Source organism: Rhinatrema bivittatum, chromosome 3 (genome assembly GCF_901001135.1).
Source record: "Rhinatrema bivittatum chromosome 3, aRhiBiv1.1, whole genome shotgun sequence".
Classification (NCBI taxonomy): domain Eukaryota; kingdom Metazoa; phylum Chordata; class Amphibia; order Gymnophiona; family Rhinatrematidae; genus Rhinatrema; species Rhinatrema bivittatum.
Window position 1 is genome coordinate 21,971,170 of NC_042617.1, and position 24,447 is coordinate 21,995,616.

Here is a 24,447-nt window from a genome sequence, read left to right on the forward strand (position 1 = left end):
CCCATCCCAAATACGTTTCAATAAATAAATGAAGCAATGACTCCCGGATGGCGCCCTCTGAACTCTAATCGATCCAGTCAGCAGGTCCCTTGCACGGTTGGCATCACAACGTGGCACCAAGGACCGGTCCCCAAGATGCAGGCCTTCTGCAGCTTCTCCGTCCCACAGGGGGGGGGGGGGCAGACGTTAAAAGCGTTGCTGCGCCCAAGGCAGATTGGCTGTTGCAGGCTAGTCGGCTGGTTTGTATCCGAGACTTAGCCAGCAACCTCTGTGCCCAGGGCTGGCTACCTTAGTGCTCCTGCCCCAACCTGGCCCCCCCCCTCTCCCCGGGGAATAGATCCCTTTGAAAACCTTCCCCGTGGCGCTACAAGACTGGAGGGAATGCAAGATGCATTTTTCTTCCCAAAGGAGGCGGCGTTTCGGGAACATTTTCGAAGAGAGCACAGTCTGTATTTCAGGACCTTCAGGAGAAAGAGGTGACTCTATAATAATAAATGGATCAGGCTTTTTGTTTTTAAATCATATAGAAACGGAAACCAATTCAATCCATTTAAACCCAATGCTACAATAGCAAAAAAAAAAAGAAAAAAAGGAACATTCTTTATTATATACAAACAGCAGAACTTGGCTTAAAAAAATACTGTTATCCATGTCCAGAACAAGCCTTTGAAAACACTTTCCAAAATGAACTGGAATTAACCCAAGAAGCCCTTCCCCAACCAAACCTCATTTCCCCCCGCTCATGTCCTCCTCATCTTTTTCTTAGGGCGCTGGTTGAAGACTGGGGAGGGCCCCATCAGGCTGTCCGGCGAGTGGGACCCGTAGCTGCCCTCCGAGCCGTCGGGGCTCTGCCGCATGGCCGAGTCGCTCATGGCGGACATGGGCTCCTCGAAGACGTCGTTGCCCAGGACGCCCTGCCCGGCCCCTTCCTCGCTCTCCTGCGGCTCCATTTTCACCTGCACCAGGTTCCAGAGCGGCGAGGCGTTTACCTCCGCACCTGGGAAGAAGAGGAGAGGACGGTGAGCAGCGTGCACCAGCGCCCAGGCTGCAAGGGAGACGGGGGAGCGCGTCGTCTCGTGCGGAGATAAGCTGGCAACTATAAAAAACTTACTTTCAAGGAAGGAAGGGGCAAGCTCTGCAGGCGCTTTCCAAATATTCTGTTAAGTTTTGTAAGCCACCCTGGATTACCCAGGCGACAATGCGGCTTTGAAATTTTTTCCCCAAACGAATGTAGTTTCACCTGGGACTACCGTACAGAAAAAAAAACAAACCCCAAAACAAAACAGTGGAAACTGCTGGATTCTGATGTCGGAGAATTTGTTCCCATTCAGAATGTTTTCCCCTGCAGCTTTGAGCTTCCGACTTAATCAGATCCAGCCCTCCCCTGGCCCAGGGGCTGCAAAACCGTGAGCCTTCGTTAACAACCTTCATTAACTCCCCTGCCAAGTCTCCACAGCGACAATCCATGACTGGAGCCAAAGAGTGCAGTTTCCACCAAAACCCAGCAGCCCAGTCCGACCAGTAGGAACCACTGTTGTATAACTGCTAGGACTCCCTCCCTTCCAGAGAGACCACTGCCTTCACAGCCCCAGCTAGGCCAGGCTCGGAAATCCAACCTTTACCTCTGCCCAGCCCCTGCTGTCAGGAACCATGAACCCTTCCCCTCCCCCTCCCATGCTTCCTCTGTACCAGTCCTTCTCAACCCCAGTGCTTGAAACCCATTGGCCAGTCACGTTTTCAAGATATCCACAATGGATATGTATGGGGGTAACCTGCACGGAGCGGCAGTTACTGCCTTGGGAGGCTTGCTGGGTGGACTGGATGGACCATTTTGGTCTTTTTCTGCCGTCATTACTATGTTTGAATTAAATTATTTTTTAGTTATTTCCTGTTACTTCCTTCTCCATATGCTAGTTGCATATACTTTTGTTTCTCAAATTGTTCTATGTATCATTGTTTCGTTCCAATGTAAACCGGGGTGAAGGCATGTGCTAAACCTCGGTATATAAAAGCTTCAAATAAATAAATAAATAAATGTTACTATGAGGTATTTGCACACAAACCTGGAACTGTAAGATTGAAAGATGACGAGGAAAAAGCAGAAACGCTTCTCAAATACTCCAGTTTGGTGTCCACTAAAGACTACCCAGGAGGAAGACTACTGCTGTTTGACATATGAGAATGGGGGAGAAACCACACCGTTTGTGGAAGACAGGGCTTGTGTGGAGCTAGCAAAATTGAAAGTGGACAAAATCATGGGGCCAGATGAGAAACATCCTAGGGGAGCTCAGAAAGGTCCTGGCAGGGCAACTGAAGGACCTTTCAACAGCTCCTTGGAGATGGGAGTGGTGCCGGAGGACTGGAGAAGGGCGGTTGCAGGCTTGCTTTACAAAAGAGGTAAAGAGGAAGTTAGAATTTAAATGCCCCTTAGCCTTACCTCTAATGAAGGAACGGATGATGAACTATCTACAGTCCAGTGGGTTGCATGATCTGACAACATAGTTTCACCAGAGGAAGATCGAGTCAAAACGAATCCGATTGAGCAACTAGAGAATTAGGTCAAAGGCATGTGCTGGATTTGGTTTAATAGGGGTGTGCATTTGTTTCGGCAGTAAGCGCATATCCCATGAATGGACAGCAGGGGCACCAAAACGAATGGTGTGAGTGTAGGTTTGCACTGGCTACGTATGCGCACACCATTTGTTTTGGCGAGTCTACTATCCATTCATGAGATATACGCCTACTGCCAAAACGAATGAAAAGAATGAAGCAATGCATGTACAATCCTGATGGTTTACTTGCATTTCAGCAAAACTTTGAATACTGGCTCAGACAGAAGACTCGTGAATAAAGCGAGCAGCCTGGGGGTAGGTCCCAAGATGGAGGAATGGATTAGAAATTGGTTAAGGAGAGAAAGGTGACTAATGGGGTTGCCTCAGGGATCAGTTCTGGGGCTACTTCTGTTCAGCATCTTTGTGAGGTATATTGGGGAGTGGTCAGACAGAAAAGTTGGTCTTTTTATGGGCAACACTAAGATCTGCAACAGAGTGGACAGCCCTGAAGGAGCAGACACACTGAGATGTTATCTAAGAAACCTCGAGGAGTGGCTGAATGCTTGGCAGTTAAGATTCAATGCTAAAAAGCACAGAGTCTTACATTTGGGGTGCAGAAATCCAAAGGAGCAGTATGTGATGGGGGGGTGAAAGTGATGTGCATGGACCAAGAGTCAGAGCTCAGCGTAAAGGTATCTGTTGTTATGAAGGTAGCGAAGCAGTGTGACAAGGCCATGATTAGGACTGCATAGAAAGAGGCATATCCAGCAGGAAAACTGGAGGTGATGATGTCCACCCATGTACAGGTCATTTGTGAGGCCGTATCTCAAAGCAGGCCAGAGACAGGAGAGAAAAGGTCAAGAGAAAGGTGACCAGAATGGTGCAGGGTCTCCACCAAAAGTCATATGAGAAGAGACAGAAGGGCCTAAATATGTACACGCCGGAGGACAGAGATAAAGACTTTTCAATGGGTATTAATAAAACACGAGAATCAAACCTTTTCCAATGGATAGGAAGCTGTAGAACTAGGGGTCATGATATGAAGCTCCAGGTGGGCAGACTCAGCAAAATCAGGGCATTTTTATTTTTATTGAAAGGGTGGTGGAGCCTGAAATTCAAAAGACTGTGGGATAAGCACAGAGGATCTTTAATGGTAAAAGGATGGAAACAAAGCACTGCAGTAACCTGCATGGTGCAGCAGCAGTTACAACCCTAAACAGAAGGCCCAGGGCGGCAGTTACAACCCTAACCAAAGAGCAGGGGAGTAACCTGCACAGAGCGGCAGTTACAACCCTAACCAGAGAGCAGGGGAGTAACCTGCACAGAGCGGCAGTTACAACCCTAACCAGAGAGCAGGGGAGTAACCTGCACAGAGCGGCAGTTACAACCTTAACCAGAGAGCAGGGGAGTAACCTGCACAGAGCGGCAGTTACAACCTTAACCAGAGAGCAGGGGAGTAACCTGCACAGAGCGGCAGTTACGACCCTAACCAGAGAGCAGGGGAGTAACCTGCACAGAGTGGCAGTTACGACCTTAACCAGAGATCAGGGGAGTAACCTGCACAGAGCGGCAGTTACGACCTTAACCAGAGAGCAGGGGAGTAACCTGCACAGAGCGGCAGTTACGACCCTAACCAGAGAGCAGGGGAGTAACCTGCACAGAGCGGCAGTTACAACTCTAACCAAAGAGCAGGGGAGTAACCTGCACAGAGCGGCAGTTACAACCTTAACCAGAGAGCAGGGGAGTAGCCTGCACAGAGCGGCAGTTACAACCCTAACCAGAGAGCAGGGGAGTAACCTGCACAGAACGGCAGTTACGACCTTAAAACAGAAGGCCCAGGGGTAACCTGCACAGAGCGGCAGTTACAACCCTAAACAGAAAGCTCAGGGGTAACCTGCACAGAGCAGCAGTTACAACCCTAAACAGAAAGCTCAGGGGTAACCTGCACAGAGCGGCAGTTACAACCCTAAACAGAAAGCTCAGGGGTAACCTGCACAGAGCGGCAGTTATAACCTTAACCAGAGAGCAGGGGAGTAACCTGCACAGAGTGGCAGTTACGACCTTAAAACAGAAGGCCCAGGGGTAACCTGCACAGAGCGGCAGTTACAACCCTAAACAGAAAGCTCAGGGGTAACCTGCACAGAGCAGCAGTTACAACCTTAACCAGAGAGCAGGGGAGTAACCTGCACAGAGCGGCAGTTACAACCTTAACCAGAGAGCACGGGGGTAACCTGCACAGAGCGGCAGTTACAACCCTAAACAGAAGGCATATGGCTAACCTGCACAGAGCGGCAGCAATTACAATGATAAATATCTTCCTGGGCAGACTGGATGGGCCATTTTGGTCTTTATCTGTCATCATGTACTATGTTATTTATCTACACTCAATGAGGTCCATATTCTAAGACTATCTGGCTGAGAAAGTTAGTGAGATAAACATATTTGGTTAACTTAGCTGGGATATTCAGCGGCATAGCCACTGCTGAATATATATTTGGGTAAGTTTAAGTTAGTGCAGTAAGTTTATCCAGCTAACTTTAGACAGCTCAATAACAGATCTAACTTGTTCAGCTAATCTAACTTTACCAGATAAATCTGAATATCCCCACTTATTCGGCTAAGTTAGCAGGATAAGTAACCACGCCTTGAATACCCTGGTCCTACCCACTACTTAGACAGATAATTATTTAGCTGCATAAATGCAGCCAAATATTGAAATGCTGCCACTTCGGTGGATATAATCTATCTAATGTTCCTATTCTCCGAGTGTGTCCCACCCCTCTGTAACACACACAGCTGTGCAGCACCGATAACTCTCCTATACTCTGAGGGGCGGATTTTCAGAGCCCTGCTCGCGTAAATCCGCCCGGTTTTGGGCGGATTTACGCGAGCAGGGCCCTGCGCGCCGGGAAGCCTATTTTACATAGGCCTCCCGGCGCGCGCAGAGCCCCGGGACTCGCGTAAGTCCCGGGGTTCTCGGAGGGGGGCGTGTCGGGGGGCGGGCCCGGTCGTCGCGGCGTTCCGGGGGCGTGTCGGCAGCGTTTTGGGGGCGGGTACGGGGGCGTGGCTACGGCCCGGGGGCGTGGCCGCGCCCTCCGTACCCGCCCCCAGGTCGCGGCCCGGCGCGCAGCAGGCCCGCTGGCGCGCGGGGATTTACGTCTCCCTCTGGGAGGCGTAAATCCCCCGACAAAGGTAAGGGGGGGGTGTAGACAGGGCCGGGTGGGTGGGTTAGGTAGGGGAAGGGAGGGTAAGGTGAGGGGAGGGCAAAGGAAAGTTCCCTCCGAGGCCGCTCCGATTTCGGAGCGGCCTCGGAGGGAACGGGGGGAGGCAGCGCGGCTCGGCGCGCGCAGGCTATACAAAATCGATAGCCTTGCGCGCGCCGATCCAGGATTTTAGTGGATACGCGCGGCTCCGCGCGTATCTACTAAAATCCAGCGTACTTTTGCTCGAGTCTGATGCGCAAGCAAAAGTAGGCTGATCGCGCTTCTTTTAAAATCTACCCCTGAGTGTGTCCCGTCCCTCTGTAACACTCACAGCTGTGCAGCACCGATAACTCTCCTACACTCCGAGTGTGTCCCGTCCCTCTGTAACACTCACAGCTGTGCAGCACCGATAACTCTCCTACACTCCGAGTGTGTCCCGCCCCTCTGTAACACTCACAGGAGTGCAGCATACTCAGAGTGTGTCCCGCCCCTCTGTAACACTCACAGGTGTGCAGCACCGATAACTCTCCTATACTCAGAGTGTGTCCCGTCCCTCTGTAACACTCACAGGCGTGCAGCACCGATAACTCTCCTATACTCTGAGTGTGTCCCGTCCCTGTGTTACTCTCACAGGAGTGCAGCACCGATAACTCTCCTATACACCGAGTGTGTCCCGTCCCTCTGTAACACTCACAGGTGTGCAGCACCGATAACTCTCCTATACTCCGAGTGTGTCCCACCCCTCTGTAACACTCACAGGAGTGCAGCACCGATAACTCTCCTATATCCGAGTGTGTCCCGTCCCTCTGTAACACTCACAGGCGTGCAGCACCGATAACTCTCCTATACTCCGAGTGTGTCCCGTCCCTCTGTAACACACACAGGAGTGCAGCACCGATAACTCTCCTATACTCCGAGTGTGTCCCGTCCCTCTGTAACACTCACAGGTGTGCAGCACCGATAACTCTCCTATACTCCGAGTGTGTCCCACCCCTCTGTAACACTCACAGCTGTGCAGCACCGATAACTCTCCTACACTCCGAGTGTGTCCCGTCCCTCTGTAACACTCACAGGAGTGCAGCACCGATAACTCTCCTATACTCCGAGTGTGTCCCGTCCCTCTGTAACACTCACAGGCGTGCAGCACCGATAACTCTCCTATACTCTGAGTGTGTCCCGTCCCTGTGTTACTCTCACAGGAGTGCAGCACCGATAACTCTCCTATACTCAGAGTGTGTCCCGTCCCTCTGTAACACTCACAGGTGTGCAGCACCGATAACTCTCCTATACTCAGAGTGTGTCCCGTCCCTCTGTCACACTCACAGGAGTGCAGCACCGATAACTCTCCTATACTCAGAGTGTGTCCCGTCCCTCTGTAACACTCACAGGAGTGCAGCACCGATAACTCTCCTATACTCCGAGTGTGTCCTGTCCCTCTGTAACACTCACAGGCGTGCAGCACCGATAACTCTCCTATACTCCGAGTGTGTCCCACCCCTCTGTAACACTCACAGCTGTGCAGCACCGATAACTCTCCTACACTCCGAGTGTGTCCCGTCCCTCTGTAACACTCACAGGAGTGCAGCACCGATAACTCTCCTATACTCAGAGTGTGTCCCACTCCTCTGTAACACACACAGCTGTGCAGAACCGATAACTCTCCTACACTCCGAGTGTGTCCCGTCCCTCTGTAACACTCACAGGAGTGCAGCACCGATAACTCTCCTATACTCAGAGTGTGTCCCACTCCTCTGTAACACACACAGGTGTGCAGCACCGATAACTCTCCTACACTCCGAGTGTGTCCCGTCCCTCTGTAACACTCACAGGCGTGCAGCACCGATAACTCTCCTATACTCTGAGTGTGTCCCGTCCCTGTGTTACTCTCACAGGAGTGCAGCACCGATAACTCTCCTATACTCTGAGTGTGTCCCGTCCCTCTGTAACACTCACAGGTGTGCAGCACCGATAACTCTCCTATACTCCGAGTGTGTCCCGCTCCTCTGTAACACTCACAGGTGTGCAGCACCAATAACTCTCCTATACTCCGAGTGTGTCCCGCTCCTCTGTAACACTCACAGGTGTGCAGCACCGATAACTCTCCTATACTCCGAGTGTGTCCCGTCCCTCTGTAACACTCACAGGCGTGCAGCACCGATAACTCTCCTATACTCTGAGTGTGTCCCGTCCCTGTGTTACTCTCACAGGAGTGCAGCACCGATAACTCTCCTATACTCCGAGTGTGTCCCGTCCCTCTGTAACACTCACAGGTGTGCAGCACCAATAACTCTCCTATACTCCGAGTGTGTCCCGCTCCTCTGTAACACTCACAGGTGTGCAGCACCGATAACTCTCCTATACTCCGAGTGTGTCCCGCTCCTCTGTAACACTCACAGGTGTGCAGCTGTCCTATATTTGCAATAACTCTCCTGTGCTTTCTCAGAGCAGGTCTCCGATGTCTGCTTTACACAAGCACGCTTTGCCTCTCTTAAGCTGATCTTTGCTCGGAGTCCAGGCAGGGTGGCAGACTCTCGAGGAATGTTAAACACAAGCGCACCTGGAGCTTTTCTGAGTCGTGTAACGTGTGCTAGCAGTGCTAGCCCCCTACCTGAAGCCTGAGGTGAAGCTTCCACTTCCAGGTTGGCGGCAAACCTCTCACTCTGCGCCCCCAGGACACCCACGGGCAGGGACTGGTCCCCAGGCGCTAGGTCTCCCTCCAGTTCCTCGTTGATAGGGAAGGTGATGTCGCTGACCGGCTCCTCCTTGATCTTCACAGGTTTCATGTCCTCGGCTGCCTTTGCTGGGTGGATGATGTTCTCATATTCTTCAGAGAGCTGCTTGCTGACCTGCCGTGGAGTAAGGGAGAGGGTGGAAGGCAAGATAGAAAAGTAAACAGAGAGGGAACATTTGGCAATGCTAAGTCACCCACCAGTGTCCGAGACCAGCTAAATCCGACCAGGCTGGGACTTTGAGGAGCCAATCAGAGGGCAGGGAGATCTGCATAGTTCGCGTTTATTCAGACCACTGCTGCTGCTTGCTAGGTTCCTGTCCCCCAGAGTAAATGGTTTTCTGGATGACACAGGCGCGTCAGACATGCTCTCTGCCCTCTGTGTCCAAAGGGTTTTCACGCAGGAGAACCAGCCTGGTTATACAACGGGGAAATACTGCAGGCACTTTTCAAAATGGTGCATCCCGAAGGAGCGCTCCATTTAAATCCGAGCAGAAGCCCGCAGCGTTGGAGGGAGGGCAATTTACCCAGGCAAAAAAATGGCTTTGAAAACAGGTCCCCCTTACCCTAAGAAGATGGGGCTCGAACCCTCTCACTCCTGGTCTGCAAGGCCCTGCTGGCAGAGAAGCACTTGGGGAAGCCGAGCCCCAGCTTCAGGGATTTCCACCCGTACTGAGGCTGGGCTTATGCCTCGAGAATCAGTGACCTTGTTTAAAATGTATTCTGCCGCCGACGGCCACAGTTCTGCCTGGACCACCTCGACGAGGACTCGGGGGGTCCCCAGTGAGGGATTCAGGGTTTGCTCCCCGGGATGCAGTGCCCACCCCCCACCCCCGGAGTCACTTGGAGAAAACCTTGGCTGATTGTATAACCACAGACTGCTGGCCAGGTTCTGTGGCTTCTCTTGGTCTTACTCTCAGGTCTCCTTTACGTTCTATACCGAAATAAAAGGACGCGCCACTGAAGCTCATCGAGGCTAAAAAGGTGTCGCTGCAGATAGGCAGTGGGTAAACTGTAGTCCAGGTTGAGTAATCTGGTTATGGATAAGTCGTCTTTTTCTAATTTGATTTAAATATTGCCCGTATTCTCCTTTAATCTGCATGTACTCTACCCCCCTGATGTATAGGGGGTCTAATGGGTTAATTTAACAACTGAATCTATATTGTTTTGATGGTTACATTGCAAATGGTAAACTGATTTCATTTTCAATTGTTTAAACCGTATTTCATGACAAAGTGGATGCTTTCTTTGTTGTTTAAAAAATTAATAAAGAGAAAAAAAAAAAGGGACGTGCGACTTTTATTGGGGACATCTTAACATATCAAGGCGCAGCCTTCAGCGGGGGTAATTTCAGGACAGAATACCCGCTCTGGGACTTTGGAAACGTAGCACGGTTTTCACGGCGTGCAGCGCTTACGGATGTCTGCGCACCGGATCTGACGGACGCCACACACACACACACACACCCCCTGCTGCTCTCACCTGAAGCATGTAGCTGTGGTAATCCTTGATGCGATGCTGCCAGAAGCGCTGCAGGGAGAGCACGCTGCCGACGCCCATCTCGTGAAACACTTGCTCCATGACGTCCGAGAAGGGGGTCTGCCCCAGCTTGGCCTCCTGGTCCACCGAGAACCTCAGCACCTTGGTGAACTTCAAGCAGTACTCGTGCGCGATGTCCGTCAGGGTCTCCAGGACGCCCTCGTGGGCGCAGTCGAACCCAGCGTGGGCCAAGATGGTGGCGACCGACTGGTAGAGGAGCTGCCGGCAGGAGCTCCAGCTCAGCTCGGTCACGGGTTCCCCCTTCCCTCTGATGGCAGAGACACACACACACAAGCGAGAGAGGGGGGGGCATCAAGCTTTGCGCGGAGCGGAAGGCAGAGAACATCTCTTAGCATTTCACCCTCCCCATGCAAGACCCCCTCTTCTTACCCCCTTTCCGTACAAATTATCTAGCCACCCAGCGTTTTCCCCCAACTCCCTCGCCTCTTTCTATGCTGCACAACTTCTCGTGGTAGACAGGCAGCAGGGCGGCAGCACCCTCCTGCCTTCCACCGACTTCTGCTGCCATCTACTACCCCTGCTGCTGCCCACCCTAAAAGCAACAGCTGGCTCCTGCCCCTACCCCACCAGGCCTGTAGCGCTGCCAGCCCCAGGCAGGAGCAGCGGTCTGGGCTTGAAGCGTGCCCAGCTCTCCCGCATCACGACTAAGCAGGGAGGAGAGATTAGGTTTCATAAACTCTTCGATCAATGAAATTAATTATGTTGCGTTAACCTGCAGCGAAAACGTCTTCAGAAGACAAATGAAAAACACAAACAGCATTTTGTTTCTTTCAAAGTTTCAAGTTGCCCTGCATCTCCCTCTGCTGGTCGCATACCCCGTGTCTTTGTTTTCACCTTGTCCAAAACTACTTGGCTTTCATTTTAACTTATTTTAACGCACACACACATAGGATAAGACACCATATAATGGGGGCCTGTGTGGTCTCAAAGACTCACGTACAGAAGCACCTGCGTGATAAGGCAGCAGGCAACCTTCTGACATTTCCGGCTGTCTTCTTAAAGAAAAAAAACACATCACAGGTTGCCAACAAAATGTAATTTCCGGCAAAACTGCAGGGTTTAAGGTGAAAAAAAAATGCAAATCTTTGCGGCAGCGGTTATAATTGCTTTTGTACTTGTGACCTGGATTGGCCACTGTCGCAAACAGGCTCCTGGGCCTGATGGATCTTCGGTCTGATCCGTCATGGCAGCTCTTATGTTCTGCTCGACAAATGTCAGCATAGCCAGCAACGACAGTCCCAGGAAAGAGCAGGTTGTGCTAGCCTGGGAATGCCTTCCCCCAGGGCATGGAGCGACCAACTGATGCACCCCCGGGCGTGCCCTCCCCGGATCCCAGGAGCAGAGAGAAAGGAGCGCGAGGCATGGGTGAACGGAGCCCCTCCAGGACCTTACAGACAGAGAGAGCATGAGTGAAAGGTTTCCTTTGGTCCTTGGCTAATCGTTATGTTCCATACAAAGCTGGCACAACCCGCAAAGAACCCAGCTTTCTGCAAAACCAGTATGGCTTCTAGGACCCCATAGTACGACAGAATTTCATGCTATCTGTTCCCCAACTATTGCCGAACTGGTGCTTTACGAGGACAGTCTAGTAAAAGGTTTGGTTGTTTTGTTTTATAACCTTGGCTGGCAGCTAAACGGGAGCTCTCTTTCCTGCCGGGTACTTTTTTTTTGCATTTTGCTGCCCCATTTGGATGCTCCTACGCCATGCTTGCCTCCGTTTCAGGTAGCGCTCCTGTTTCTCCTCCGAGCCGGGGTTTCTCAAGCACCGATCTGTGGCAGCATCCGTGCCGGGCCGCAGAGCAGCGGCGACTGTAGAAGGGAGATGCTGGAAGAACTCGATCTCTCTCCTCGTCCTGCACCCGGTCAGCTAACAGAAGGCAGACCCTTTCACTTCCCGGCCACGCCGGACCCTAACTGGCCGATACGGTACAGTACAGTGCGCCCGCAACCTGCAAATGCATGTTGATGGCCCTGTTAGGTATTCCCGCGCGATTCAGTAAGTAAAATGTGCAGCCAAGCCGCACATTTTACTTTAAGAAATTAGCGCCTACCCAAAGGTAGGCGCTAATTTCTTCAGGAACCGGGAAAGTGCACAGAAAAGCAGTAAAAACTGCTTTTCTGTGCACCCTCCAACTTAATATCATGGCGCTATTAAGTCGGAGGCCCCAAAAAAAAAAAAGTAAAAATCTGCCTGCAGGTTGGAAGATGGACGCTCAATTTTGCCGGCGTCCGTTTTCCGAACCCGTGGCTGTCAGTGGGTCCAAGAGCCGATGCCGGTAAAATTGAGCGTCGGCTGTCAAACCCGCTGACAGCTGCCGCTTCTGTCAAAAAGGAGGCGCTAGGGACGCGCTAGTGTACAGGCTTCATCAACAACACGGTAAAGGAGTGTTACTTTAAACTCCAAGTTCTAAAAAGGCCAAGACCCCTCCTCCATTTCCAGGATTTCAGGTCAGTCCTACAATCCATCAATTTCTCAAAAATTGACTATTGCAATGCACTTCTTCACGGCCTGCCAGATATCTCACTCAAGCCCCTCCAGTTGCTACAGAACGTAACTGCTAGGATTCTCACAAAATCCAACAAGAGGGACCATATTACTCCAATTTTAAAGAAATTACATTGGCTCCCAATTAAGTTTAGAATCCTTCACAAACTGTTAACAGTCACTCACAAGGCCATACACAACCTCACCCCACTGGATCTTACAATATCTTTGCAACTCCACACCTCCGCCCGTCCTCTAAGACTAGGCCAGAGAGGCACTCTGCAAGCACCCACCATCAAGACCTCCTTCAGAAAAAGAGCTATGTCCGCTTCAGGCCCCAAGCAACGGAGCCTGCTTCCTCCTGAACTAAGACTTGAACAATGTCCAATCACCTTCAAGAAGAGACTTAAGACTTTGTTGTTCGGCCAAGCTTTCCCATAACCACTCCTTTCCCGTCATGGTTTCAGTCCGTATCATCGTGTTACTGTCTCCCTAAGGAGGTTAGCATAGTCCTTCCCAATATAAGTTCCCAGCTTTCACCCAAGCTATGTCTACCCATGTTTCTATACCTGCTTTCACCCTAGTTATGTTATCCAGGTTTCTCTACCCTGTTCAATGTAAGACAAGACTGTGTCACTGTTGTTTTTTTTGCTGGTTGTAATGTAAACCGATGTGATAATTAATCCTGTTAATTGAACCTCGGTATATAAAAGCTATAAATAAATAAATAAATAATCAATCAGCGTTACCATTCACTCACCCAACTTCACGCCCCATTTCATCATGTCACACGCTTATATTTAACCGCACAACGTGATGATCAAACTCAATTTGCATGGCTTCCTTGTGCTGGAAAACCAGCATGCAAGTTTGAAATTTGACAGGGAACTCTGCCGGTTAGTCGCACTGCTGAAAACGTAGCCTTTTATCATTTGCTTGCTCTCTCGAACGTCCTCTTGGTCTGAAGTGCTTGCACCTTGGCCAGGGTTTCCTCTCAGGGGCCGGGATCGTCTCCCCCGTCCCGACGTCGCCTGGTGTATCTGCTGTGGTCAGCTGGAGGTGTGGTTGAAGAATCTTGCTTCCCAAAAATCCGTTGTTTTATAGGATTTACTCCATAGGACGGCCTGTCTCTTAGTTCACTGGCACATATTTTGGCAGCCAATAAGTGGTAAAGCACATGCTTATTCCTTTTCTTTTATAGTAAATCTATATGTTCCTTTAAAAACACACATGAAAAGAGGTATATTCATATATAGCAAATAGTTTTTAATCGTTATATATCTTAAACACACTTGTGCTCTAATTTTGTGTTAGGATGTGCTTAAAACCAGTTTTTAATAAAACCCCTTATCTTGTTCAAGCTTCAGAATATCTTCTTGTAAATCTTCAACAGAAGTATTCATAAGGCTATGCCCTTCTCCTACATGCTGCCATGTTTCGCCCGATAGGCTTCTTCAGGGAGGCCATACCCTACCAGTTTAACAGGTTTATCTATTATGGCAACTTCCATACCGACTTCAGATAGGCTTTCATGGTGACGAACTTAAGGGAGTCTACAAATTGCTTCAAAATCTTCCTGATATCTTTAGAAAAGCCCTCAGAAGCTTTATTTCAAAGATTCTTCAGCCGTAACGCAGGGCTCCACACAAGCTTCACGTTGAAGATTTACAGGAAGATATTCTGACGCTTGAACAAGGTAAGTGGTTTTATTAAACACTGGTTTTGTGTTAATGAGAATAAGTGTTTTTGAGGTATATAATGATTAAAAAAAAACCCATAGCTCAACACTTCATAAGGGGATTGTTGGCCTATATATGAATATAACTCTTTTTACTTGTGATTTTTAAAGGAACACATAGATTCAGTATAAAAGAAAAGGAATAAGAGTGCAATTTATTTTTTAAACCTGCTCATGGACCCATAATGTATAATGGGTAGCCACCTGTCCGAATGAACTAAAAGAAATACCCTTTACCCTGGTATTTGTATCTACAGGTCTATAATTGGTACCTTGCCGACTTCATGATTGGTAACAGGGTACAGAGTGGGTTTTCTTGCATTCCACATCTGCATCTCTTGGAGTTTGTGGACTACTGGTCATCATCGCAAATTCCACCTGGCTTCTTAGGCTCATGTTTCCTTGTCGTGGAGAGTCCCATTGCTGAAAAATCCTTCTAATGGTCTCCTTGAGGCCTACTCTCAGATTTCAGCGGCAAGGAAAGACCTACCTTACCCTACTCTTATATGCTATGCCTAGAGTATTTAATCTTAACCCCAAGCTCTACCGTAACAGTATAAAGTTGTAGATTGCCCGATACAATAAACTATCACAACAGCCAAACACGCAACACAACTACCAACCAAAACCACGCAAAAACCAAGACATCAACCAGCACCAAGCAAACCCTTTTCATGCAAAAATGATCTTATGTCGGACTATAAAAAAGAATAACTTTACGTTTAACTAATTTCACCACCCTTGTAACCCCTCCTTTCCCCTCTCTTTCTATTCACCCCCCCGAAGCCCATCCCCCCCTTCCTATCCCCCTCCTTTAATGCTTACCCACTCCGATCCCCCTTTAACCATATAATATGTATCCTGCTATATCCTTAATTCGCCTATGTTAAGATACTAACTACCATCTGAATCTTGTAAACCGTTGTGATGGCTTCACCGAACGCCGGTATATAAAACCCAACAAATAAATAAATAAATGTACTTGAATGAAATACAATAAAAATGAAAAAAAAAAAACCACAAACATTTTTTTTAACTCCAAAGAAAACAACAAGAGCAAAAAAGTAAGAGAAACATTTTCCGTGGCTCCTAAAAACTTTAAACTGGTGCCTGAGTTTTCCCAAATGTATCTCCCCCCCCCCCCCCACGCCCCCCATGCCTACCTGTAGAAGTCACTCTCGGGGTCACTGTGCCTCAGATGAAAGGGCAGCCGGGGGATCTTGCTGTCAACGGGTAGCAGGTCATTGGGCAAAATGGGGGAACTGGGGCGGGGCGGCAGGGGCTCGCTCTCCTCTGTTTTGATCCCCTCGGCCTGCGGCTGGCCCTGCAGCTGGGTGGCGGCGATCAGGCTGCGCAGGCGCCGGGTGTGCTGAATGAGCTGGATGGTGTGGATGGTCAGGCCGCAGGGCTCCGAGGGGACGTCCAGCATGGTGGCGGGCCGGGGCTTGTGCGCAGAGGGCTGGTGCAGCGGTGGGTCCTGCACCTCCACGGTCCGAAACTCGCGCTGCAGCAGCTCAAAGGAGCTTCTGCTGGTCTGGCTGGAGGACACGGGAATCTCCCCCCAGTACCTCAGCATTGTTAGGGAAACGAGTCAGGGGCCACGTGAAGCCACGCGAGGACAGTCCGAGGGATTAAGAACACGACGAGCTCCTCCAAGGAAAGTTACAGCCAGAATTTCTCCAACAGTGCTGGGGGGGGGGGGGCTACTGAACAATGCCCAAGGACATCTACAGAAGGGGATCTATAGAAAGAGGATTCCTTTTCAAACCGACGTGATCCTGAGGTTTACACGCAGCACAGATCCTTACTGACAGCATGAATGGCTTCATTTCCTAGAGGAAAAAAATAATAAACAAACAGATATTAATGTATGGTGACGAAATCCAATCTAAAGTGCAGGCCAGGTCTATGAATTTATTTACTCAAAATCAGCTGCTAACCAGAATCCTCCCCCAAAAACCCATGATACAATTTTAAATGATTTGTTTGTAGCAAACTTACATCAAATACAAGCAATTAAATCTTTCTTGAGATGCGGTGACCAGAATTGTACACAGTATTCAAGGTGCGGTCTCACCATGGAGCGATACAGAGGCATTATGACATTTTCCGTTTTATTCACCATTCCCTTCCTAATAATTCCTAACATCCTGCTTGCTTTTTTGACTACTGCAGCACACTGAGCCGACGATTTCAATGTGTTATCCACTATGAGGCCTAGATCTCTTTCTGGGGGGGGGGGTAGCTCCAAGGTTACGCAGGGGAAGAAAAAGTACATATGGGGGATCTCATTTTGAAAGCCCTGTTCATATTTTCACATGCAGATGCAAAGTGCTGTATTCCCCCCCACTGGCCTTAGTTTTTGGAAATAAGCTTGCAAGCCAAGCACATAGTTTAAAAATTGGCCCCTAAATGAGGACACATAAAAGACCAATTGGCCTATACAGTCTACCCTAGTGAGACGCCTTCTCTCTAGTGTTCTATCACTTTTGGGTAAATAAGAATATAAATTCCTTGAACGTACCCGGATCAGTCCAGACAGTGGGATTATGCCTCCCTTCCAGCAGATGGAGACAGAGAAAAACTTGAAGGGCGCCCTCTCTTAACCTGGTGCACCCTCTGCGTCCCTTCAGTATTTCTCTGTCTCCAGCATTTCTCTGTCTCCAGCAGATGAAAGTTGCAGAACCTGCGGTTCCCAATTCAAAGAAAAGAAATAAGGATAGGAGATTTGAATAAGAATGGTCTTCTTTCCTACTAAATTACTTGTTTATCTTGAATGAATCAAGCTTAAAAAAAAAAAAAAAAAAGAAAATGAATAGTTTCTTTGTCAGTCAAAAATCTTTTACCTGTCCTCTCAACTCTAGGATTCAGAACAATAGTTTTTATTAGGCGTGTTTTTAGATGTAAACTGCTTTGACTGTTAGACAAGGCATGGTGTAGCCAGAACTGTTTTTTTGGGTAGGCACAAGGTTAACATGGGTGGGCTATAAGCAAGCAGGTCTGAGACTTCCTAGTTGCATTCTTATTGATAAATAATGCCATATACTGCACCCTACAATGGCTTTCTAAGTAGTTTGCAACAGTCATTATGCATCATGCATGAAACTTTAAAATATTTTACCTCAATTATTTCCAGCACTTACCAGCATTAAAAATTCCTTATGTATTTTATATTTATTGCAGTTTATAAATGCACAAGTATATCATGTAAAAAGCAAACAAACAGATCCAAGCAATCATGTAATAAAACAAATCAATGTATTCTTTCATGAATCCTCTTTTCAGAAAGCCAGAAATTATCATAACTACAATAAAGGAAAATTTGTTCTTATCTGCTAATTTTTGTTCCCAGTACCAGAGATCAGTCCAGACTTCTGAGTTTGGCCTCCCTGTCAGCAGATGGAGACAGAGAAAGTTTCACCAACACTGAACATAACCTGGTATGCCACCTACAGTCCTTCAGTATTGGCCTGTACCCAAGTCAAGATGACAGCAACCACCATAAATTTCTAAGCAAACTCACTCCCCTCCAAGAAGCCAGAAGAAGGCAAAGTTGCTAAAAAAAAAAAAAACAATGGAAAACTCGTTTCCCAAATTTAACATAAGCAATCAGCACTGAAAACCTCCAACAACTCCGCATTATATACTAAGCAACAGTACGAGTAGTGGACTCTCCCCCCTCCCCTCCAGTAAATGGACAGGTCTCTGGACTGATCTATGGTATTACAGGAACGAAAATTAGGAGGTAAGAACCAATTTTCCTTTCCCTGTACATATCCAGATCAGTCCAGACTCCTGGGATGTACCTAAACTACCCTTAACTTGGATGGGACGTGGAGAGTTCCACTCGTAAAACACTCTCACTAAAGTACATGGAAGCCGGAACCCTAACATCCAAGCGATAATGTCTAGCAAAAGTGGACAACGACTTCCCAGTAACGGCCCAGCAAATTTCATGCAGAGACACCTGCTGTGACTCAGCCCAGGAAGTCACCCGAGAGCGCTTCAAGTGCGCCCCTAAACTCCTCAGCAACAGGCACCCTTTAGAAATTTAAGTCAGCTCAACTGCTTCCTTCAGCCACCACACAATTGTTGCCTTAGATGACTTATTTCCCTTCTTTGGACTACTCTACAGTATAAAGAGGTAATACGATCTACAAAGAGGTGATGCAATTTATGGAAATCATAACTGACCTTTAAGATACCTCAATAATGCATGCCTCCAATCTAAGAGCCTAAGCTCCCCCGCATGAGGTGTAGATGAATCCAAATCTATAAAAGCTGGAAGCTCTACTGTCTGAGATGGAACGCTGAGACTACCTCAGGCAGAAAAGAAGACACCATGCATAAAGATACCCCCGAATCAGACAGCGCCTGGAGCTCCAAAATTCTCCTGGCTAAACAAATAGCCACCAAGAAAACCACTTTAAGAGTCGTCCTTAACCGTAGCTCTTTTTAGTGGTTCAAACCGAGACTCATACAATCCTCTAAGGACCAGATTCAAATGTTCCGCACCCGAGGATGCCAGTTCTTAGTTCCCTGAAGGAACCATAGAACATCCAGATGTGTGGACAGAGGATACCCTTGCAACTTATCCCAGAGGCAACCCAATGTTGCTACCTGGAAACTCAGAGTTAAAGCCCAGTCGACAAGAAGCTCTTTGTAGAAAGGCCAAAATATGCAACACTGTAGCCTGAACAAATTGAGGCTACACTCTGTCAACAGCAGAGCAGAATTCGAAGATCCTCCAAATTTGCACATATCAAGGATTAAGTTGACTTAGAAAATAGCCACTGCTATTACTAGTAACGGTAACATGGAATAGACTTAGTTTTTGGGTACTTGCCAGGTTCTTATGGCCTGGATTGGCCACTGTTGGAAACAGGATGCTGGGCTTGATGGACCCTTGGTCTGACCCAGTATGGCATGTTCTTACGTTCTTATGAAATAACCGCTTTGGAATATTCCCTTCATCTCAGTTGTCTCCTCTCAGTAGAGAAACCGCAAGACAGAAGTGAGCCATCTGACCCAAAAATATTGGGGCCTGGTAGAAAACAGTCAATTGATGTCTAAACCTCATGGGGCTCGTCTATGGCCATGTTGATCAAATCTGGGAAGCAAGGTTGATGTGGCCACTCTGGAGCTACCAGGATCATGTTTCCTGGATATTTCTCTATCCACCGTAATCCCTTGTCCACCAGAGGCCATGGGAGGGAAGACAAAGAAGAATCCCTCAAGTTCTCAGCAGCACCAGAGCTACGATTCCTTTGTACCATGCTCTGTTCAGCGGCTGTAAAACCACGACGCCTTGGTATTCTTTGGTCGGAATATCTCCATCTTCTGTGAATGAGGCACATCGCTGCCTCCGACAGCTCCCATTACCCGGGATCTAATTTTTATCCAACTGATAAAATCCACCTGAACATTGTTCACTCCTGCAATGTGAGATGCTGCCAGCCGCTCCAAGTGCTGTTCTTCCCAAAGAATCAACTCCCAGGCCTCTCGAGCTGCTGCTTGATTCTTGATGTAGTTCACCGTTGTCACATTGTCTGATAGGATCCCTACTGGATGGCTGCATGACCTTGGCAGACAGGCAAGCAATGTGAAAGCACCGCTCGTCTCTAATTGATTGAAAGGCCATGAAGCCTCCTGATTCGACCACTCGCCCTATGCCGACTGATCTTGCCACTCCATCCCGTATCCAGAGAGCCTTGTATCGGTGGTGACTATTATCCAATTCAGAATCTCCAATTCTGCACCATGCTCGAGATTGGTGCAAGTAAGCACCACGAAAGACTGCCCTGGCTTTCCCCTCTAATGGAAGAGGAAGATGAAGATGAAACTCTTCCAATAACGGATTCCAGTGGAAGAGCAGCCCCCTGTAGAGGCTGCATATGTGCAAATGTCTAATGCATTAATTCCAATGTTGATACCGTAGAATCTAGACCTGTAAACAGTCCCAGACACTGGGCACCAAAAGCTCTAGTGTGCTGCAGCAGTCAAAAAAGCAAACAGAATGTAAAGAATTATTAGGAAAGGAATGGTTAATAAAACGGAAAGTCATAATGCCTCTGTATCGCTCCATGGTGAGACCACACCTGGAATACTGTGTACAATTCTGGTCGCCACGTCTCAAAAAAGATATAGTTGCGATGGAGAAGGTACAGAGAAGGGCAACCAAAATGATAAAGGGGATGGAACAGCTCCCCTATGAGGAAAGGCTGAAGAGACTAGGGCTGTTCAGCTTGGAGAAGAGACGGCTGAGGGGGGATATGATAGAGGTTTTTAAGATCATGAGAGGTCTTGAATGAGTAGATGTGAATCTGTTTACACTTTCGAATAATAGAAGGACTAGGGGGCATTCCATGAAGTTAGCAAGTAGCACATTTAAGACTAATCGGAGAAAATTCTTTTTCACTCAACGCACAATAAAGCTCTGGAATTTGTTGCCAGAGGATGAGGTTAGTACAGTTAGTGTAGCGGGGTTCAAAAAAGGTTTGGATAAGTTCTTGGAGGAGAAGTCCATTAACGGCTATTAATCAAGTTTACTTAGGGAATAGCCACTGCTATTAATTGCTTCAGTAGCATGGGATCTTCTTAGTGTTTGGATAATTGCCAGGTTTTTGTGGCCTGGTTTGACCTCTGTTGGAAACAGGATGCTGGGCTTGATGGACCCTTGGTCTGACCCAGCATGGCAATTTCTTATGTTCTTATCCGCAAACCAAGGACGTCTCGGCCACTCTGGAGCTATCAGAACGACCTCCGTTGGATGCAGCTCTATCCATCGCAGGATCTTGCCTACGAGCGGCCAGGGCGGAAACACATAAAACAGAACGTCTGTTGGCCACGGGAGAACCAACGCGTCCACGTCTTCTGCTCCTGTGTCCTGGAGACGAGCAAAGAACCGAGGAGCCTTTGCATTTTGGAATGTCGCCATGAGATCCATAGCTGGGGTGCCCCATAGAGCACAAATGACCTGAAAGGCGTCGTCTGCCAACTCCCATTTGCCGGGATCTAGCAGATTGCGACTGAGGAAGTCCGCCTGGACATTTTCTACTCCTGCAAATTAAGCCGCTATGCAGGCTAAATGCTGTTCAGCCCATGAGATCAAGAGATGAGCTTCCAATGCCACTCCTGATTCCCCCCCCCCAACGGTTGATATATGCCACCATGGTCACATTATCCGATAAGACTCTGACCGATTTGCCTCTGAGAAGAAGGAGAAAAGCCTGCAGCGCCAAGCGCACCACTCTGGTCGCCAGACGATTGATAGACCATTGAGCTTCCGCTGTGGACCACTGTCCCTGTACCGACTTTCGGAGACATACCGACCCCCAACCGGATAAGCTGGCATCCGTAGTGACTACTGTCCAGGACGGTACCACCAACTGAACTCCTCGTAGTAGGTTGTCCGGGGATAACCACCAATCCACACTGCACCGAGTCGAGTCCGGTAGAGGCAAAGGGAGGAAAAACTGCTCCGAGACTGGGTTCCATCTGGATAGCAAAGCTGATTGTAAAGGTCACATATGTGCGAATGCCCAAGGAACCAATTCCAACGTCGAAGTCATTGAACCCAGTACCTGAAGATAATCCCAAAACGTCGGGACTGGCTTAGATAACAAGGTTCGAACCTGACCTTGCAGCTTGAACATCCGTTCCACTGAGAGGGACACTGTCCCCTGTCGGGTGTCGAACAAAGCTCCCAAAACTCCAACTCCTGGGAAGAGACAAGTCAGCTCTTGGATTCATTGACTATCCACCCCAGCGAGCTCTACAACTGGAGAACCCAATGTATCGCCTCCTGGCAGAGCAAGGCTGACTTTGCGCGAATCAGCCAATCGTCCAGGTACTGGTGGAATACCGGCCCCTCCGAAGCTCCGCGGGAGGAACCAAGACGATAGCGCCAAGTTCGAGCAGACGCTGCACGGTCTCCACTATCGCCCGGCGTTTTGTGCCCCACCCGCATGGTGAGACCAGAAACTGCTGGCGGGGTTGACGTGCAAAATCTAACGCGTAGCCGTGTCTTATCACTGTGAGTACCCACTGATCTGATGTGATTTTGGCCCATTCCTCGTAAAATAGAGACAGTCTGCCTCCCACCCTTGGTACTGAGGAATGGACCGGCTGCACATCATTGCGAGGGCTTACTGCCCTGGGCATTCTAGTTGGTACCTGGTCGACCGAAACACCAGCCACGAAAGGACTGAGAGTACGCCTGCTGCCGACTGGCATTATGCCGAAAAGAAGAAACTGAACCTCTGGACGTGCGAGGCCTCCGACCTCCACGAAAACGAGCACCAAAAGATCCCCTAGATCTATCTTCCGGTAACCGATGCATCTTATTCTCGCCGAGAGACTGAATCAGATCCTCCAGCTCTTTACCAAAAAGTAGCTTGCCCTTGAATGGCAAAGAACCTAACTGGGCCTTGGATGACACGTCGGCCGTCCAGTGACGGAGCCACAACAGACGCTGTGCAGACACAGCCAACACCATGGCTCTGGCTGAGGTACGAAGCAAATCATGAAAGGCATCTGCACTATAGGCAATCACGACCACAAGTCTTCCAGCCTGAAGTGCTTCCTCTTGCGAAAACGACTCGTTGGTCAGCAGTTGCTGTACCCAACGAAGACCAGCACGTAAGGAAAAATTACTGCAGATAGCCGCTCGGACTCCCAGTGCAGAAACTTCAAAAATCTTCTTAAGCTGAACCTCCAGCTTGTGATCCTGCAAATCCTTAAGGGCCGTCCCCCCCCATAACCGGGATGGTGGTCTTTTTCGTGACTGCTGCTACCGCTGCATCCACCTTAGGGACTCTCAACAAGTCCAAGGCTTCCTTTGGCAGGGGGTAGAGCTTGTCCATCGCCTTTGCCACCTTAAGACCTAATTCCAGCGTATCCCATTCCTTGAATAGTAAATCCGTAGCAGAAAAATGGAAGGGAAATGCCCTCAGACCCAGGACTACCGGATCCGTAGCACCTAATCTGGACTCTTCCTGGGGGAGCTGGATCCCCAGTTCCCCCAGAATAGCCGGAATGAGTGGCCCCAGCTCGTCTTTCCTAAAGAAGCAGACCACCTTCGGGTCATCGCCATCTGACCCGTGGGATCCCCGCACACCCCCCGAAAGGAGGTCAGAGTCCCCCTCAACCCCCCCCCCCCCCTTGGAGGCTGGGGAGGCAAGTCTTGGCCATCCTGGTCATCCGTGTCTGAAGAAGAATCCGGATCCACAAGGGGGGTCCGCAAGCCCAAAAGATGCGGTCCTGTGCGGACTTAGCTTGTTTCCGGGACCCCAACGGGGAACCCTGGCTATGAACCCTCTTTTTTCTAGCCCTCCGGGCCTTAAAGGCCTTATGCATTAACAAAACGAAATCTGAAGAAAAAGAGAAATCAGAGGACAAATCATCTCCCCCAGTATCAGTGTCCGTATTAATAGGAGCGCCAGACCCCGCAGATTTGTCCCCCTCAGGGACTGTGCGCTGTGACAAGCGGTGGGGAGGGTTCTCATCGCCCAGCGCAGATCGCGCTGTTGAAACCACCGGTACACTCAGCAGCAAAATGGCCCGCTGTCTGAGGCTCTGGTTCTAGAGCACTTAAAATGGCACCTGTTCCCGCACTTTGCGGGAATGGGACGGAGGCTGAAAATCCCCGAAGGCGCGGGACAATGTTTGGACCCGAAAAACGACCCTACCATAGGTTGTGGATGCTCCCTACCCCCGGGAGGAAATCGGCGCAGGCCCTACAGGCGGCCCGGCATGGCATGCTGTCTCTCACTAACACAAAGACAGCAAATTCCAATTGCTAAAATCTCAAAATAATTTTTGTTTTAACCTTTGTTGTCTGATCTTTGTATTATTATATTCAGTTGGTCCCAGTCTCTTTTTTCCTATTGTACCCTGGTCGGTCATTTCCTAATTCCTTTTTATAGTCTTTTTTTTTTTTTTAAGAAACTGAAAACCTGGCTGTTCACACAAGCTTACCGCTGAAGAAACCTTTATCAACCAACATTGACGCTCACCCCCCACCTCTTCCCTAACTCCTCCCCCCCCCCCATCTCAGTCCTTGCCCTTCCCCCACTCCCCCGCCTACCTCCCCATGCTTTGCCCTCCTTCCACAAGATACATTATGTCAATTACCGCCTAAGTTAAATCTACAACCAAGTTCAATCAATCTATTTTGTCCT

At 49.0% G+C, this 24,447-nt stretch overlaps 1 protein-coding gene across 2 annotated transcripts in view; it reads right to left on the minus strand.

Moving 5' to 3' along the window:
• Positions 1-578: 578 nt before the first annotated feature.
• Positions 579-24,447, minus strand: part of SUPT7L (SPT7 like, STAGA complex gamma subunit) — a 29,960-nt gene continuing 6,091 nt past the window's right edge. For both annotated transcript variants that reach the window (XM_029592940.1, XM_029592939.1), the window contains exons 2-5: positions 15,430-16,098; positions 9,966-10,290; positions 8,364-8,601; positions 579-997 (exon numbers count right to left, since the gene is read on the minus strand). In XM_029592940.1, the coding sequence (XP_029448800.1) occupies positions 741-997; positions 8,364-8,601; positions 9,966-10,290; positions 15,430-15,842 (1,233 nt within the window). In that variant the 5' untranslated portion in view covers positions 15,843-16,098 and the 3' untranslated portion in view covers positions 579-740. The remainder of the gene's footprint in view (positions 998-8,363; positions 8,602-9,965; positions 10,291-15,429; positions 16,099-24,447) is intronic.